Raw genomic sequence first — 20,418 nt, 5'->3', positions numbered from 1 at the left:
GGCCAACACCAACGTGAAATGTTTGCAAAACCTTAAAAACGTCCATGAGAACATTGACTGAACCTGTTATGAATGCAAGTAAAACATACAAGTAGCCATCAAACAGTTTACCAATTAAAAGGCCATATATATTTAAGAAATGCCACTTAGATATATTCCAAATCTGGTCAAATGTTACATCCTAATAAAATATAGTAAAACAAACAAACAAACAAAAAACATAACAATTTTAAAACGGTTCTACATTGACATACTTTGTTGAATCTAGTTTCATTCTTCACTCATGTAATATAGCCGTCTATAAACAAGATAAATATAGTATCATATACTATTCAAATATATTTTATGGATATTAAGCAAAAACACAATAATATAAATAGTATAAATTATGCTCTAACAGCAATTTAAACATGATGCTATCAATCTCCATGTAAAATAAAATTCAAAACAAGTTTCTGACAAAGTAGAAAAGGATGCTACCAGACTCGAGTTAGCTACAAATACTGAATATGCATAAGGGTTTATAACAACACTATGTGTGAATACATAGCGTCCTTTAGTACCAGCACTGGTTCTGATTAACGTTACAGCCATTTTTGCAGCTACTTGACTGGAAGGAGACCCCCATCATGTTGAGTGGTGGAGGGGGAGAAGAGGCCAAAGAGTTGCAGTATACTTGAAGTCCAGCAGGGGGCACCAAACACTGTGTCTGCCCGCCTTGTCCTGACACCAGCATTGCAGATGGATAAGACTGATGTTGTTGCTGTTGCTGCTGCTGTGGTACCTTGTTAGGAGAGACAAAGCACATGTACATACATTTTATTAAAAATTATTATTTTTATATTTCATATATTATATATATATATATATATATATATATATATATATATATATATATATATATAAAATGTGTGTGTATATGTGTATAGTAAATATAATAGAAATTAAAATAATAATTATAGATGTATTTTACAATATGTTATTATAATTGTTATTATTTTAATATTTCTATGAATATGAACTTTATATATTTTATTTATAAATAAAATGAAAAATATTCACATATTAATAAAAATATTAAATTAATTAGATATATTTTTTAGAATGTTATTATAATTGTTATTCATTATTTTTATATTTCTATTAATAAATTAATATTTTACATATATTTTATATATGTATATTTTAATATTTTTATAAATTAATAAAATAAAAATATTCAGATTAATATAAATATTAATAATTAACAATAATAATTATATATATACACACATTTTTAGAATATTATTATTACTTTATTAGTTTTATTTAATATATTAATATTTTAAGTTTATACATTTGTATATTTTTTAATATTTTATATTTGTATATTATTGTATCATTTATATTATATATTAAAAAATATTTTTAATTTTTAAATATATTATTATTATTATATATATTTTTATTATTTTTTTAAACATTTATTTTAATTTAATATATTATGTTTTTAGTATATTAGAAATATTTGGATAACATAATATTGAGAAAAATAATACATTTTTAAAACAGTATTATTATTTGTATTATTAATAATTATTGTAACATTTCTTAATATGATTTAAATATTACAAATTATGATTTGTTTATTATAATAATTTTATTATTATTTAAATTCTATTTATTTATTTTTTACATTAACCTATCAATAAAATTATGTGCATGGACTGGATTTCAAAACTACATTTCAAAACTGGATTTCAAAACTACAACTACAAAACTCAGTGTAGCTTGTTTATTTGCATCAGTACCTGATAGGAGGAAACGGATGGGTAAGGTCCCATAATGCCTTGCTGTGTTTGGGGTAGAATCTGATTTCCCATCATGCCTGGGCAGCTTTGTTGGTTAGATATCACAGGTGTGTATCCTGTTGAGAGAAATGTTGACAAGTATGTGTGAGATTTTATTAACTGTATAGTGATTGCAGACTCAAAATGACAGCCAAATCAAAGATGGAGTAAATTTAATGTTTTTTCTTTCTTTCTTTCTTTATTTATAAATGTTTTTTTTTTATGCATGTATACAGAACACAAGAATCTTGAACGTCTATTTCTCTGTCATTTGAGAGCTGATATGAATAGCAGGAAAAGAGACCGGTTCACTGTGAGACCAGCGACACCATCTCTTACAGTGTAACGGCCCCCTCTCCGACTACTGTGAGACTCGGGCGTAAGAGACGCAGGCCTTCATGTGTACCTGTTTGTGTGCTGTAACTGCCCGCTGCGTATTGTTGAGATGCACTGGGACACTGAACAGGGTAACTGTACACTGAAACCTAAGAGGACAGACCAGAGTTGACTCATAATTAGACATACAGTATGACATTACATCGTATCTCATGACTCATTGATGATGATGAAGTACCTGGCCGCTCTGCTGAGTCTGAGGGGGTGGGACTGTGGGAGGAGCCAGTGTCATTCCAGGACTCATGTAACTGTCTGAATGGTGACACGGAGCGTAACTCTGGTGAGGCGGAGCATAGCTGTGTGTGGGCGGAGCTCCTTGCATGTAGAATGACGACATATCTGGAAGATCTGCTGATGACTGGCGACTCAAAGTCATGTGACCAAACTTAGCGCTAATGTCTTCCCTCTAAGAAGAAAAAAATAAGTAAGTTTGTCATGTTCTGTTATCTATACTACTGATAAAGCTGTAATATTGAGCAATATTAATGTTTTTTATTTTAACATATTTGAAAATGTATGGCTGCTGAAAATTCAGATTTTATTATTATATTTCTATTAATATGAATATTTTTAATATATACACACATAATTATTCATATATTAACAGAAATATTAAATAATTAATTATATATACACATTTTTAGGATGTTATTATAATTATTATTTTATTATTTTTAGTTTCTATTAATATATTAATATTTTAATTCTATATATTTGTATATTATTTTATATTTATATATTATTGTATAATTTATATACTAAAAATAATATATTGAGAAAAATAATACTTATAATATTGCATTTTAAAAATGTATATGTATTATTAATAATTATTGTAACATTTAATAATAATATTAATTTAAATATTACAAATTATGTACATAATTTTACTGATAGGTCAATATATTGTGTGCATGGACTGGAATTCAAATATATATTCTCTGTAGTTTGTTTATTTGCATCAGTACCTGATGGGAGGATATATATATATATATATATATATATATATATATATATATATATATATATATATATATGTGTATGTATGTATGTATATATATATATATATATATATATATATATATATATATATAAAATCTCACTTACAGTCTGTTCTATTGGGTGTTGCTGAGAGGTAGAGATGTTTAGCTGCTGAGGAGGAAGGTACGTCACCGAGGAGTACTGAACCTAAACCAGAAATGAGAGCACAGCTTGTACATTTTGCTGATTTTATATATTAAAAAAAGGGGAAAATGTTCTCTGTGACTGTATTACAGAAACCTAGTATCTTAATTCTATACTTGAAGAGTTCATTTGCAAAAAACGATAAATGCCACTGCTGTGCCTTATTCTCCACATATAGCAAGTTCCGAACCCTAAGTACGTTTTGTAAGAAAAGCTGGTATTGTCCACTGTCAAGGCATCACGAGTTCACGTTTTACATCAGAAACTGACAAGCACCCTTGTTGTTTGTGTACATAAGTCTGTTTAATTTTGTAAGTTACCTGTATTTTTGGAGTTATAATTACAACTGCAGTTTGATTGATATTACTTGGAATGCACAATAAAAAAAAAATGATTTGTGAGAATGAATAAAAACAGAGTTATCTGTTTTTGCAAATGAACTCTTCACTTAAGATTTGAAAAAAAATATATATACATTTTCAGAGTGAAATCCCTATGGTTTCTAAACAGACATGATAGGATGTTTCTGTTACAGTCTCAGAACATTATAATGTACAGCATGAGAAATGGATGGTCATTTTGAGATTTGCTAAATATTACATTTAACTGTTATTAAACTATTAGTGTTTTTTTAAAGATGACTTTAAGTGAGCATTAGTTGAACGCAAAGGTATGGTGGCCCAGTAGTGCACAACACAACAAAATTAAAAAAAGCAAACACAAGTTCACAACACAACGAAATAAAGCCACAACACAACAGAAATGCTCCCGACCACTAGGGGGCTCTCAGAGCTCGTTAATATTAGCATTATGTTCTATAAAGTCGACAGTTTTACAAAGATATCAATACCATGATTAGTTTTAAGTATGTAAATGTTGTATATCGACATGAAATATTAATTCAAAATCACTTGAGTGCACAATAGCTTCATATTTATACCTGTGAATGATTTGACGCTCTACCACGGATGAAGGGAACGTCTAACAATTCCACCAAGTGGTTAAAACGTATAATTTGTATTCATTAAAATTACTTTTAACATTTAAAAACAGACATGTTCAAATTCCAAAGCTTGTTACTTCCTGTTGGTAAGACTGACAAGCTTTGTAATTTGAAAATGTCTGTTTTTAAATGTTAAAAGGTATATCACAGGTATAAATATGAAGCTATTGTGCACTCAAGTGATTTTGAATTAATATTTCATGTCGATATACAGTGGTTATATACTGTTGAAACTAATCGTGGTATTCATATCACTGCCGACTCTATAAAACATTGGCAAGGAATACTAACAATACCGAGCTCTGAGAGCCCCCTAGTGGTCAGGGAGCATTTCCGTTGTGTTGTGTATTGAGTCAAATTAATGCCTTAAAGTTTTGCACAAAAATAAAGTTTTGCAAAACACAAAAAAGAATTGAGCAATAAAAAAATGTTTTGCAAACAAAAATAAAGAATTGCAAAGGAAAAATAAAGTATTGAGCGGAAAAAAATACGTTTTGCAAACAAAAATAATAAATTGCAAAAGTAGTGCAAAAATATAATCAATTACAAAAATCAATGACAGCTGTAATCCTATTTTATCTTTGCCACATATTTTTCATGCTCAAACCTACTAAATCATTTGCAACGCTCATTTTATTCTGCGTTTCAGTCAAGCGTGCGCTCACGATACCGGTTTTCTTTTGTGCTGCACTTTTCTGTGCGGTTCTCTTTATGGCACTGGTTTGACGTGGGGGTGGAGTCAAGAAACGGGGGCACGCCCCCACGAAATTCATTGGAGGGGAACGTAATCGGCGACAGGTGAAATAATTCTTTGACATGGTTAAAAATAATGAATGGTTTGTTTTTGTTGGTTTGCAATTTATTATTTTTGTTTGCAAAACTTATTTTTTTCCACTCAATACTTTATTTTTCCTTTGCAATTCTTTATTTTTGTTTGCAAAACATTTTTTTATTGCTCAATTCTTTTTTGTAAAACTTTATTTTTGTGCAAAACTTTAAGGCATTAATTTGACTCCATAGTTGTGGCTCGATTTCGTTGTGTTGTGAACTTATGTTTGCTTTTTTAATTTCGTTGTGTTGTGCACTACTGGGCCACCGTACAAAGGTAATCAAAATCTAAAAACAGGACAAATGAGCATAAACAATAAATTATACAATATCAACCAACAAAATCAGACAACCATTATGGTACCGATATAATGTACACCACTAGTCTCCAATATATGTTTGACTTACCTGTGGGACACCATGGCTTGCTATTGGCTGCTGCTGAGGTGGAGGGGGCGGGGCTTGTGACTGTACTGGGTTAAGCTGGTTACTGGGCTTCTGACTTACTGGTGGATTGTAAACAGCTGGAGTTCCATCAGGATTCAGAAATGGCTGCCCTAAAGGACATATTCATTGTATTCATTAATGAGAGAGATTATTTGCTGTGTACACTTACAGGCAGTTTGAACTGATGAGTCATCTTCGACTTAGTGGATTGTGGGTGTGTATTGTTGTGTGTGTGTGCGTACCTGTATGTGGATTCAATAAGATGCTCCCAGGAGGTATTGATGACTCAGCAGGAACGATAATGTAAGCCGGGCTGTTGTTGGGTGGAGCGTATGATAGAGATGACTCAGACACTGTTTGATTGATCAGACAGAAACAACAGCAGAAACATTATGAGGGATTCTGCACTATTTCTAGGTCACTATTCAAATAAGGACATTTGTGACACTGATCATGTGACTCTTTGTGCAGCACAAAGATGCTCTTTGGATCATCTCAAATAATGCTGAAGAACATGATCATCAGGTTTCATACATAAAGTTCATGCAGCTTGTGTGCTACTGTAATTAAAGGCATTCACATAGAATCTTTCAATGCTCTACTAATAATATACATCGGCATAAAGACACATATAAAAGTGCATTATTAACTAATGTTATAGGTACAGTACAGTGTCACATGATTTCTGAAGGATCATGTGACACTGAAGACTGGAGTAATGATGCTGAAAATTCAGCTTTGCATCACAGGAATAAATTACTTTGTCAAATATATTCAAATAGAAAATAGTTATTTTAAATTGTAATAATATTTCACAATATTACTGTTTTTTACTGTATTTTTAATTAAATAAATGTAGCCTTGGTGAGCAGACGAATCTTCTTTTAAAAACATTAAAAATCTTAGTGGTTCCAAACTTTTGGACTGTACTGTACATCTTTTGCTCCTAAAAATTTATTAGTAAATGTAAATTAGATTAACTCATTATTAATAAATGCTGTAGAAGTACTTTTCATTGTTAGTTCATGTTAACTAATGGCTGATATTATTTTTGCACCTGGTTTGCAGAGTTTGGAGCTGCTGTCTGAACGAGTGTGTGCAGATTTCGATGTCCATGTTGGGCTGTCTGAATCTGTGCTGCTCCAAGGTCGAGGGTCATTCCAATGAGAGTCCAGCTCAAAGCTGCTCTGCCTGCTGCCGGACAGCCAACCTGAACCATCCCTGTTACCCCTTATCGTAATAAATTGAAGAAAGAGGTTTGAGTTACATTTCCTCAGTTCAAGATTAGGTTAAGAAAAGCATTAAAGAGGATCTATTATGCCCTTGACTTTGATTTTCACTACTAACTCACTCAACCAGGCCCCGCCCCTTTATTTAGCATATGCCTTGGGTGGGAATTATTTAAATGAGGAATATTGTGACGTGTAGAAAACTCAAGACTACAATGGAGGTGTTTCAGGGAGTTCAGTGACACTGATAGAGAGAATAACTCCTGCTGGAGGGACTTTGCAGACATTTTTCATGCTCAAACAGCAACATTACACACTAAAGAAAGATGAACATGTAAAAAAGCATAATAGGACCCCTTTAAAGATGTTGAAAGTGATTTTCTTTGGAATACCACACATAAATTGTTTATGAAATACTGTAACTGAAATAACACCTGTATGTGTGACAACATTTGAGTCAGAGGAGCAGCTTTTTTAGCCAATCAGACAAGCTTAGCCTATCAGAGAACACTCAAATTATAAAGAAAAATAATTTCTCACCTAAAGAGCTGGCGTCTTCTCTGGGTCTCACTGACAATACTGCTGTCATCTAGACCTCTAAAAACAGATATACAAATATAAATGAATGAAGAGAATAGTTGAAGTGCAGCCAATTGATTTATTCAATTGATATTCATAAAAAATTACATATTTTTTTGAAATAGTTACATGGTTTTCAAAATACTGATAACTTTGTTTTGCTTTACACTACCGTTCAAAAGTTTAAAGAGTCGATAAGGTTTTTTAAAGAAATTAATACTTTAATTCAGCAAGAATGCATTTATAAAGAAAAGCATTTATAATGTTGCTAAACATTTTTATTTAAAATAAATGCGGTTCTTTTGAAAATTCTATTTATCACAGAATTCCAAAAAAAAAAATAGAGAGAAAATGTTTCTTGAGCAGCAAATCATCATATTCAAATAATTTCTGAAGGATCATGTGACACTGAAGACTTGAGTGATGATGCTGAAAATTCAGCTTTGATCACAGGAATAGTTATAATATTGCTGTTCATACTGTTATTTTTAATCAAATAAATGCAGAATTGATGAACATAGACTTTCAAAACATTTTCAAAAACATTCTCATACAAACAAACCTCATATTTTTGAACGGTATTACATTATTATTATTATTATTATTATACTAAAATCATTTAATTTAATTAATAGAATTATATAAAAATAATATTATATTTATTTAAATATTTATTTCTATAAATAATTATATTTATTGTGTCTGTCTATATATATATTTTTTTTTTCTTTTTTTTTTTTAATGCAACATTTCATACATTTTTTTAATATTGACTATTAAGAGAGATTTACCTGGTCTCAATATAAACACTCTGCGAAAGACAAGTGGACTGAAAAATAAAAGAGCACAAAATCAAACTTTAATATACTACCAAAGACAGTGTACTCATATTACTATAGGTGCATCCCGATTTGCATACTTATGTACTATTCTATGACATTTTGTAGTATAATTAGTGCGACTAGTGTGTTCAAATTGAAAAAGTGCACTTAATTACCCGGATGATGCACTTAATTAACCAAAAAATTAAGTGTGGAATGTTGGACACTTCATGCACTCAACTGTTGCAGCTTTAATAGGCTTATAAAATTCATACAATACACAGTACATAGTACATAGTGTATAAGTACATAGTTTATAGTGCGTCATTCGGGACACAACTCATGAATGGTAGAATGTGCAACAGTATGGTGGAATAAGTCCCGCCTTTTAAATAAAAGAGCCAATCGCTGATTGGTAAAGTCATTGCATCACTGCAGCCGCCTTTAGAAGCTCTGATTGCTAAAGAACATGTGCATTGGCTGATCCATCCTGAAAAAGGCAGATTTTTATCATGATTTGAGCGTTTAGAAACAAAATTTATGAGACAGCTGTTGTCAGATTTCATTGGTGATTTCAAATATGAAATTTTAATCATAAGCTTGGTGAACAGCATTGGAGAATTTGATGTTTCCCCATTCAAAGTGATAGGAGCTGTACACTGCAGGACTGAATAGCTGCCAGAGAGGTGTTTCAAAGATGGCCCTAAAGGGAATGTGTGCATTTTCAGTGTTTTCTTACATCCTGTGAGAATATGCGTTCTCGGACTCTCTGATACTCCTCCTCTCTCTCCTCTATTGACTTGCTTCTCATCTGCTCTTTGAGAGATGGAACTCTCAGCTATAAAAAACAACAGCAGACGTGCAGACACAAGTCAACCAGCCGCAAAGATCAGAGCTATTAGAAGAGCCATTCTTAGCTCTTTTGTACCCAAGTGGTCAGTGAAGTGTGCATTTGTCCAAACCTGACTGTCTTCCTTCTCTTGGCTGGTGTCTCTTTTCAGTATTAATCTTCTTTCCTCTGTCTTTTCCTCCTGAACATGTTCAGCAAACCGATGTTCTGGTCTGAAAAACATTATGTTATTACACCCAAATCCATTCGTTCATAAATGCACATAGATAACACACACACATACATCCTGGAATTGCAGGTTTTGTTGATGATAACTGCTTTTCCACTGTGATCCACATTGTGTTCCAGACCGAAATAAGCTGCGACCCTGTGGACCAGCATTCTGTGATACGAGGACATCTGAGGGAACTTTTTATAGGAACTACAGAGAGAAAAAAAGAGACACATTATATCATATTACAAATGTGTCTATCTCTAGACCATGAAAGACATGCATGGAACCGTACCTGTTGTCTGTCATAAAGTCAGTCATGTCTTGCTCGAGTTTAAAGAGCATCAGTCGGTCCCTGCAAGCCAAAAATAAACAGATTCAGCTCGAATGGAAGGAGGAGAATGAAGGGATATTTTCAAAAATTTACCCACCTGGGACTGCTCTTCAAAGTAGTGATTAAAAACTCCTCCAGATCAATGCCGGTGGAGTCGGTATACTCCAGACTGGGCTCTAAAAGATACACGTATGCACAGAATTACATTTTAGATATGCAAGGGATTGGAAGAATGTCAAAAATCGATTGAACATAAATTAGTCAGCATTTTCTGCAATTAACTGCACATAATGTTAAAATCTTTAGTAAGAAACATAATAGTAATCAGTAAGTTTTTCTTTTAAAGAAATTAATACTTTTGTTTAACAAGGATGCAATTAAATTGATTGAAAGTGTCAGTAAAGACATTTAAAATGTTACAACTGATTTCTATTTCAAATAAATGCTGGTATTTTGAACTTTCTATTCATCAAAGAATCCTTAAAAAAAAAAATGTATCATGGTTTCCACAAAAATATTAAGACATTGATACAACATTGATAATAATCAGAAATGTTTCTTGAGCAGCAAATCATCATATTAGAATGATTTCTGAAGGATCATGTGACACTGAAGACTGGAGTAATGATGCTGAAAATTCAGCTTTGATCACAGGAATAAATTACATTTTACAATATATTATAACAGAAAACAGTTCTTTTAAATTGCAATAATATTTCACAATATTACTGTTTTTAAATAAAAAAAATAATGGAGACTTGATGAGCATAAAAGACATCTTTCAAAAATATTAACAAATCTTACCCACCCAAACATTTGAATGGTAGTGTATGTATTCTCAAATTAATTTAGAATCAACAAAAAGGAAGTATATTTTAATTCTATGTTTTTATATTTTATATATATATTTTTTAAATCTGTTCACTCTGAAGCTTGCTTTTTTCTTTTTTTAAATGGATGCTGCATTAAAGTGCTATATATATTTTTAACACTTTAAACATCCCATATTAATTGCAGAAATGAATGCATTATTTTTCACAGCCCTACACTGTAAAAAATAAATCTGTAAAATAACAGAAAAAGTACTGGCAGCTTATTACCCGGACATTATCCAGTAATTTTACAAACACAATGCAATGAAGTTCAAAATACAAGTAAAACATCAGTAAAAAATAAATATGGAAAATTCCGTCAATAATAATACAGTACATTGTGTCCTACTTTTTGAGGATTTTTTTTTTTAGAGTTTAGTTAAAATATGTTCGTATTTCATGTGCACAGATTTTGTAAACATGATACACAATACATACACGCTAGGTAAATTACCTTTGGATAAACCTTTTTTAGATGTGATGCTCTTCACCTCTTCCTCCTCATCGCACTCAGGACTGTCATCATGATTATTAGATATAGCCGTCTTGCTCTCGTTTTCCTAAGTCCAGACAGAACAGAGTTCCTTCACAAACTATATCATTCATGTAATGGATGTAACTGCATATTCAGGACTGGGAGACCAAATGCAATATACCATTAAAAACCTCTTATTGTTGGAACACTAATGAGAGACACTAACAGTCTTGATTCACTTACATATGTCCTATCCATCAGACTATCAAAATTAACTTTAATGCTGGATGTAAGATTGTAAATGTGTTTTAGTTTATAGAGAGAAAAGAAAGATGAATGATCCTTACCTTGCTGTTCTCCTCAGCGGATAAAGACTCATCACATACAGCTGTGCTCCGAACTAATTTCCCTTTGGCCTGTAACACACGCACAGTCATTCAATAACCCCGTTCCCCACATCACAAAGGAAAAGAAATATTTTTACTACAGAGGGCTGTTCTCAGTGCACATTATTACTGCATTTGTTATTTCAACCATATTTTAGATTGGACACAAAAGGAAGGGGAGATTTTTTATTCATACTGTCTTTTTATGGTTGTTGCATTATAAACTTAAACAGAACTTAAAGGATTAGTCCACTTTCAAAAAAATTTTTCCTGATAATTTACTCAAAACGAACGCAACACCAGTTCTGTTTTTCCCGTAAGTAGAATAGGGAAGGTGTAGGACATACAGCGTAAGCGTTTTGAAGAATACAGAAGTGCGGTTTTGGCAGAAGCACGTGCAAGACGATCATTTGTTTATAGAAAGCATATACGATTGTATTTTTTTTTTAATGACCGATTGTTTTGCTAGATAAGAGTCTTATTCCTCGTCTGGTATCGTTTAAAGCCCTTTGAAGCTGCACTGAAACTGCAATTTTGACCTTCAACCATTTGGAGTCCATTGTAGTCCACTATAAGGAGAATAATCCTGGAATGTTTTCATCAAAAACCTTCATTTCTTTTCGACTGAAGAAAGAAAGACATGAACATCTTGGATGACATGGGGGTGAGTAAATTATCAGGAAAAGTTTATTTGAAAGTGAACTAATCCTTTAACGTTCTGGAAAGGTTTTCTCAAAGTTATGAGCAAATGTTCCTCTAATAACATTAATAGAATGTTCATTCAAAGTTCTTAAAATGTTCACTGAACATTCCAAAGTAACGTTCCCATAATGTTTGCAAAATGATAAAATGGAACATTCTAACAAGAAAAAAAACTGGATTTTTAAATGTTCAGAACATTAAAAAAAAAATGTTTCCATAATGACATTTTATTTAAATTTTTACACATTTTACAATATGACGTAATGCCAAATCTAAAATGCAAGTATATAAATAGCAATTCCAACTTAGTTTAAAAATTTGCCCATTTAAAAACAAAAGAAAAGGTGGAGCTAAAATTTCTGACCTTTATATTGTTAAGCATAGATATTACATTTCACCATTTTCATTAAGCAAATGCAGCAGAAAGGCAGTGATGCACCAGTGATTGTATTTCTTGATCATTGAATCAACAATACAGGGTGAAAAGTGTAACTACGCTATTTTTAAAGTATTTGGAGCTGCTCCCAGACTGACTGAGAACTGCTGATGTGATTTATTTTATGAAGTTGGGTAACTTTGTACTATCATGGGAGTGAATGCAATGTTTACTAATGGCATTCTGACTGAAGCACATAACCGTTGAGGTTAAACAGTCAGTAGCAAATGACATTTACCCACTGAGGAGAGAGAGAATGATTCAAAAAGCAATATTCTGCCGAGTATAGCCCCATCAATCTAACATAAACGTCTGGGAAGCTAGAAAGGTAAATAAACTCATAAATGAAATGAATGCTCGACAGGGAGGGTGTTTTAATGATTAGATTCATTTGTAATCCTACCTTTAGTTTCTTTTTAAGTTGTCCATCTGATGTTGGCTGCTCAAAGAAAACAAAACATGATTAAAGGAAAATGACAGGAGGAAATGAAACAAGGGAGAAGCTAAAGAGTAAAATGATCGAACGTAATGGATCTGGATTATCACCTGGCTGGATTTATGACAATCCTCAGCATCTGTGGTACAACATGGAGGTGGAGTCCCCTCCATAATGCATTCTGGGAGATTTTTAGATTCTCCTGTTTCTGACATCTTGAAATTTGCAGATCCAGAGGTCATGTCAGTTATAGGCCACCATATGCGCCATGACCGTCCAAGCCAATTAGTACAGAGACAAGATGTCTTCTTTTTTCTCTTTTTTTCTTGCTCTTCTCTTCTCTTGCCAGAACAGATGGCTAGATTCTTATTCAGCAAAAGGAGAGAAAAAAAAACCCCATCTCAGAACAAAAATCCTTTTCAGATCTGTAAATATTTATTTATTCTGAGCACAATTCCAGGTATATTTTTCTACTCTTTCACTGAATCGCCTTAAAACTGTTTTTGGTATTTCCAACAACTTAAAATGGTTTCGATCCTATTTGACCGGGCGCAGATTTAGGGGAATACAGATCTGATTTTGGGTCAGTTTCTACTGGCATCCCTCAGGGCTCAATATTAGGACCCTTACTTTTTAGTCGTTATTTATTATTTTTTCTTAAAAGCATTAAATTGTAATCCTCCTGTGTTCTTGGTTTGATTTATTTTGTATTTTGTTTATTATTTTATATGTATTTTTATTATTACTGTAAAGCTCTTTGAGAAGCTCCTTTAAAGGCGCTATAGAAAATAAAGTTATTATTATTTTTATTATTACATACAAAATACTGAGCTGAGAGTCAGAGTCATAGAAGCTTAAATAGGTGATTAATTAAGCTTCCAACCAAGTATCAATAGTAATTAAATATTTTAATGAACTGATTTGCCTGAGCTCAAATTAAAAAGAAATTAAACTAATCACATAATTGTGCACAGTCAGGACAGCTAAACAAAATAGGTTTATTAATGTTTAATAAAAAGAGGAAAATAATTCCTATGCGTTTTGTTGTTGATGTCAAATTTTGAGCTTCCGTTACACAATCAAACACCATAAATTTATCTGTCATTTGGAAGAAAGCTAGACAAATTAGACATGCCAACATGGACAGATTATGTAACATCTTCAAAAGTTATGAAAAAGACAACACAGGGTAAAAGGAAATATTCATTCTCAACAAGGACAACAATATGTCATGTGGCAAATTAATGACTGAAACATCAAAATTCAAGAGATGGAAAGAAAAAAAGGTCTCAACCTTTAAAAAAAACAAGCAAATTAAAAGGTCAGTTTTCCCAATTCTTTCTGTAATGTTAACAGTTTTGGGCATATTCAGTTCAATGTTTTATTAATACATTTATGACTGATTTTAAAGACAATTTTGTTTACTTTTGTATGATATCTGATTCTGGTACTTATTATTTAAAGGTGCAGTATGTAAGAATTCTGTCCGCTAGAGGTCGCTAGAGGCCTATTCAAAACAAAGGCATAGCTTGATGACACCAAGCTTTCAGCGCGGAATCTTGGGACATGTGGTCTCCATCTCAACAGACGGTGCAAAAGAATAGGGATAGGACTTGAGAAGAAATCATGTTCATGGATGCGATTATTAACATTACTGTAGTATGAAGCAGAGCAGGGCCGAGTGTTGTGGAGCTGAACGAGGAGCTGGAGCGATTGTGAAACACACGCCTCACGAGCAGCGGGACTTTTATTATGCCACAGTCGCAGGCTCAGCTTCCGCTGTTCCGGTCATGAGTATGAGGTAACGCAGCTCTGTTTATCATATTAGAGACATTTGAGTGTGTTGAAAATTATGTTATAACGTTACTCTGTGCGTTCGCTCGGCGGCTGCTGTGAGACACTGCAGTAAGATAGATCGATTTTAGAATATCATATTAAACACTGAATGGCTTGTGTTGATAAATGGCATGCAATTAATTTTAAAACATACTGTATGATGGAAAAAAATTCTGTATTACTGTTACTAAAAATAAAGCTGCATCTGATTATGCTATGTTAGCTACTTGACAAAATAGTGTTTTTCTCTGAGGCATGGTGAAGCATGGTACTCGCAAAAAAACAAAAACAAAAAAAAAATCAAGAAAATTTATTTAAACTATATAGCAATAATTAGTTTTCTGTCTATAAATATATCAAAACAGTTGTTCCCTTGCCTATTAAAACATATAATATATTAAAGCGTCTTTGGTGTTTCCATGGTTTCTACAAAATAAAACCGGAAACTGAGGGTAACGCGGGTATGACGCAATTGACAGGCGACTCCTCACACGTCCCAGAGCCTTGGTTAAAATAGCAATTTTCCTCATGATTTACAAATAGTTGCAAACATTTGAGATATTGTAAGTACTCAAGTGAACAAAATATATAACACTGGCCTAGTGGTTTTCGGATATTTTACTGCAAAATTCTTACATATTGCACCTTTAATGTAAAATCTTGAAGCAAAGCCAGTTGAGAAGCTCTCCAGCAATATGTACGGTATGCTGATTTGGATAAAAATACCTATGCATGCAAGATGTCTGCAGTGACTGCAAACATGGATTTGTTTGCGTGTATTATGTGCAGCTCCTTTCATAGCATTGGCAGGTGCTGTAAATTATATTCCCTGAATGGAAAGCACACACACACATGCACAAGGACTGCATCCTTCATTCTTATGTCATCACTCTCATCATGTTTTAACTCGTCTTCATGTCTGACCACTGAGTCACTGAGTTACTTTCACCAGCGTTAAGCCATACGCCTCCACACACACGCAGATGCCACGGTAGCTCTTGGCTCTTTCATCAGGTGTTCTCTGGGTTAGCTAACAGGTGGCTTCAAACTTGGATGCAGAATAATTGTATGATAGAGATGCCATCTAACATCTGATGGGCGGCAGCAGCACATTGGTCTGGGTTTTTGGCCACTGACCAGCCCTTACATAAGTTCACCATGATAACCACAGTTTCTGCAGAAATCAAAGATAGAGTTACTAAAGTAAATATGGTATATTGGGTTAAAAACAACCCAAGTTGGGTAGAAAATGTACAAACCCAGCAATTGGGTTGTTTTAACCCAATAAATGGGTTAAATGTTTGCCCAACTTGCTAGGTAGTTTTATTTAATTCAACTATTATTTAAAAATGACTGTATTGCTTGCTTAAAATGAACCCAAAATAGGTTGGAAATGAACATTTATTAATTTAAGTTTAAGTTTAATGAATAATAATTAAACAATAAACATTTATTTAAATTGCTTATTAATAAATGTTCAACTTTTTGATTATTCTTGTTGCCTCTAGTAATTATGCATCTGATTTTTAATTTCCAACATATTTTGTGTTCATTTTAAGCCAGCCATATAGTAAATTATTAACAATTGTTGGGTTAAATAACACTGCCCAGTACGTTGGACTAACATTTAACCCAATCGCTGGGTTTGTCTATTTTCAACCCAACTTGGGTTGTTTTTAACCCAACATTTTTTAGTATAATTATCCATGAATATCATCCAAATAAATTAATAATAATAAAAGGATTGTTCGGAGCGGTTTTCTTTCTGTGTGCAGAGCAGGAAATACAAAACCCGGCCTGGAGCTACAACACTTACGGAACGCTATAAGCAGAAAAGGAAAAAGCGCTCCGCTCCACTCATACGCAGTTCCAGTCCGTCTTTTAGTATGTTATTTGCAGTCAAAGCGTGATGCTTTGGCTTCTTGTGGAAATGTTTTTGTTTTGTTTTTTTCGGTGGAGAAAACTAATTTATGTCAGAAATGTACGTTACTCGATATTAATTACTAATTATATCGATTATAATTACTTAATTACTAATTATATCGACCAATTATACTTGTGAGCAACACACATCGAACAGTACTGCAATACTGCATAAAGGATTAGTTCACTTTCAAATTAAACTTTCCTGATTAATTTACTCACCCCCATGTCATCCAAGATGTTCATGTCTTTCTTTCTTCAGTCGAAAAGAAATTAAGGTTTTTGATTAAAATATTCCAGGATTATTCTCCTTATAGTGGACTTCAATGGACCCCAAACGGTTGAAAGGTCAAAATTACAGTTTCAGTGCAGCTTCAAAGGTCTTTAAATGATACCAGATGAGGAATAAGGGTCTTATCTAGTGAAACGATTGGTCATTTAAAAAAAAAAAAAAAAAAAAAAAAAGTAAAAATGTCAATGCTTAATGTATAAACACAAACAATCAAGTGCTTCTGCCAGATCGCCTTCCGTATTCTTCAAAAAGCTTACGCTGTATGTCCTACGCCTTCCCTATTCAACCTACGGAACTAACGTGGTGCCAGTTTACAGAAACAAACGGAACTGGCGCCATGTTAGTTCCGTAAGTTGAATAGGGAAGGCATAGGACATACAGCGTAAGCTTTTTTAAAGAATACATAAGGCAATCTGGCAGAAGCACTTGATTGTTTGTGTTTATAAAGCATATACATTTTTATTTTTTGACTGATCGTTTCGCTAGATAAGACCCTTATTCCTCATCTGGTATCATTTTAAGCTGCACTGAAACTGTAATTTTGATCTTCAACCATTTGGGCTCCATTGAACTCCATTATAAGAAGAATAATCCAGGAATGTTTTTCTCAAAAACCTTAATTTCTTTTCGACTGAAGAGAGAATGACATGAACATCTTGGATGGCATGGGGGTGAGTAAATTATCAGGAAATTTTAATTTGAAAGTGAACTAATCCTTTAAAGGGATAATTCACAACTTGTATGAATTTGGAACAACTTGAAGGTGATTAAATTATGACAGATTTTTCCTTTTTCGGGTAAAAAAAAATAATAAACTGATTTTTGATGACAGTAGTCGCTAATATTAAGCCAACTCAGTAACAATAAATTAAGTTAATATAGCATTTTGGCTGACGTTATGGTTAGTTGGTTCCCATATAATTCTTCTTGCGAAGGTAGCGCGTAAAAGCATGTGTGAAAGTTGTGCGCGCATACAAACAGGCACGCGCTCTGCAGAATATGGTTCAGCGATCCAATCTGTCTGCCTGCCTGCCAGCATGAAGGTGCAGCAGCCGAGATGGGGTTCGGTTTCGACCACTACGTCGCACGACGCATTCCGGGTACAGTCTGACTGGCACGGGTTATATTTGGAGCGGCTGTTTGGGATCTCAGACTGTCACTGACGCACACGGAGACGACGTAGGGAGCAGCTGTGCTTTCTAAAAACGAACCCAGACCTCGCTCTACTGTTACTCTTTTGTTAAACGACCCTAACACAGAACAATTCGCCATAAAAATAAGGTGTTTTTGTCAACAAACTTGTTTGAACTCAATAAAACTACTGTCAGTATCAGAATGAATTTGACACGAGAGCCCTTACAGTGTGATATGATTGTGTTTATGATTACTAAAGTAAGGTTACACATAACTCTTTAACAACACGCCACAGTATAAAAGCGCGCGCCTCCGGTAACTAAATGCTTCTAATTAAGAGCAAAAACATGACAGACAACCAACTTTGCTTACCTGTATGTAACGCGACAGGAACAAACAACTGAAATCGTCAAAAATGAGCGCTTGTGCCGCCGGTGAGCTTGTCAAACATCTTCTGTTTCTGACAGCAGAGCGCGTGCAGACTCACGCTTTCAACAGACCCAATTAAATACGCGCGCGCACTCGTGCGCTCAGCCTCTTCCTGGCACTCACGCTGCGCGCTCACATGCAGCAAGCCGGTAAACAAGAATGCAAGCATTAACACCAACATTAGTTAAGTATATGTTAAACCACGCTTAAAAATAACACGTTTGACACATTGAGACGATGGCACATTGTCAGATTGCCTTTATCCTAAGCAAAAATGCCCCATGGTAACAATATTTTTGGCCAAAATACCACAGTTAGGCTATTACAATTAATAGAAGAGCTGTGAAATCATAATATATGGGTCTCCAGTCCACACAGTGTAAGCAGCTTTTTAATTTTCATAGTTTAAGAATCATTTTTCTATGGTAAATGTTTAAAGGGTTAATTCACCCTCATTTATTACTCACCCTCATGCCGTTCCACACCCGTAAGACCTTCATTAATCTTCGGAACGCAAAATTAAGATAGTTTTGTTGAAATCCGATGGCTCCGTGAGGCCATAGCCAGGATTGACATTTCCTCTCTCAAGATCCATTAATGTACTAAAAACATATTTAAATCAGGTCATGTGAGTACAGTGGTTCAATATTAATATTATAAAGCGACGAGAATATTTTTGGTGCGCCAAAAACAAAAACAAAATAACGACTTATATAGTGATGGCCGATTTCAAAACACTGCTTCATGAAGATTCGGAGCGTTAGGAATCAGTGTGTCGAATCAGCGGTTCGGAGCGCCAAAGTCACGTGATTTCAGCCGTTGTCAGTTTGAAACGCGATCCGAATCATGATTCGACACAAAAGATTCATAACGCTCCAAAGCTTCATGAATATCTTAATTAAATATCTTAATTTGTGTTCTGAAGATGAATGAAGGTCTTACGGATGTGGAACGACATGAGCGTGAGTAATAAATTACATTATTTTCATTTTTGGGTGAACTAACCCTTTAAGGATATTATGTAGAAAATATATCTATGTTTTAACATGCCTATCTAAGATACTAAGCTGTTTAATTGTCTCATCTACAGATAATGTGAATTTGTGCAAAAGCACACAAAGAGAACCCACCAAATACTGCAACCAGCACCTGTTAGATGAAAAGATTATGCGACACTCAGAATGACACACACACACACACACACACACATATGAGTGCATATACCGCAACTAGACTTCACAGCTGCAGAATGACTCTCTTTCTGCCATATGGCTTTAACGTTTCAGAGAATCGGAGCTATGTTCTTCTGTAAAGAAGGATTTTAGAAAGAGTGTGAAACTGATAACACCTGACGCTGTCTCCTTAATTAAATGAATACACATTTATGTGTGCAGCTCTGGCCAAAACAGAAGAACATTATGTTTCTTGAGGTGTGTTATGAGTGTTGTACCTGTAATCTCAGCCCAGAGGCTCGGTCTATTGCTCTCTAACACACACACACACAAACACACACAGGGTAATTAGTCTTTATATGTGTATGAGGAAGTTTAAGCAATGCAGTATAGGATATTATTTCCCCTCAGTGACAGTTGGATGTGTTTATTTTGTGTGGGATGGAGGGCAGAGCAGCTGCTTTTGTGTAGTAGTTGACAGGACTGAGTGAGAGACGGTGGGCAGGAGTGAAGAGCTTCAAAGACTCTACAGAAACATCTATATTTTTGTATTTGTCTTGTATAAGAGCGGATTTTGTACTAGCTATTATCAGCATCCAGTATTCAGTCAGTT

General features: G+C 33.7%; 1 protein-coding gene across 3 annotated transcripts; it reads right to left on the bottom strand.

The window, feature by feature from the left end:
* Positions 1-101: 101 nt before the first annotated feature.
* Positions 102-18,718, bottom strand: arpp21 (cAMP-regulated phosphoprotein, 21). Of its 3 annotated transcripts, none has more exons than XM_048201710.1 (20): positions 18,577-18,718; positions 13,130-13,384; positions 12,987-13,022; positions 11,407-11,475; positions 11,039-11,144; positions 9,810-9,888; positions 9,674-9,733; positions 9,451-9,588; positions 9,280-9,379; positions 9,057-9,155; positions 8,288-8,325; positions 7,458-7,514; positions 6,746-6,918; positions 5,931-6,041; positions 5,650-5,798; positions 3,333-3,413; positions 2,404-2,631; positions 2,236-2,314; positions 1,791-1,906; positions 102-784 (listed from the first exon to the last, which is right to left on the bottom strand). In XM_048201710.1, the coding sequence occupies exons 2-20, from the start codon at positions 13,259-13,261 to the stop codon at positions 557-559; spliced, it is 2,079 nt and encodes a 692-aa protein (XP_048057667.1). In that variant the 5' UTR covers positions 13,262-13,384; positions 18,577-18,718; the 3' UTR covers positions 102-556. The 3 variants fall into 3 exon arrangements, with proteins under 3 accessions (XP_048057667.1, XP_048057669.1, XP_048057668.1); XM_048201712.1 differs by having other exon boundaries at positions 13,130-13,390; positions 18,577-18,677; XM_048201711.1 differs by lacking the exon at positions 3,333-3,413.
* Between the last annotated feature and the right edge of the window lie 1,700 nt (positions 18,719-20,418).

The sequence above is a fragment of the Megalobrama amblycephala genome, linkage group LG9 (genome assembly GCF_018812025.1).
Source record: "Megalobrama amblycephala isolate DHTTF-2021 linkage group LG9, ASM1881202v1, whole genome shotgun sequence".
NCBI lineage: Eukaryota > Metazoa > Chordata > Actinopteri > Cypriniformes > Xenocyprididae > Megalobrama > Megalobrama amblycephala.
The sequence above is the reverse complement of the archived record's forward strand: the minus strand, read 5'-3'. Positions and strand labels throughout refer to the sequence as shown.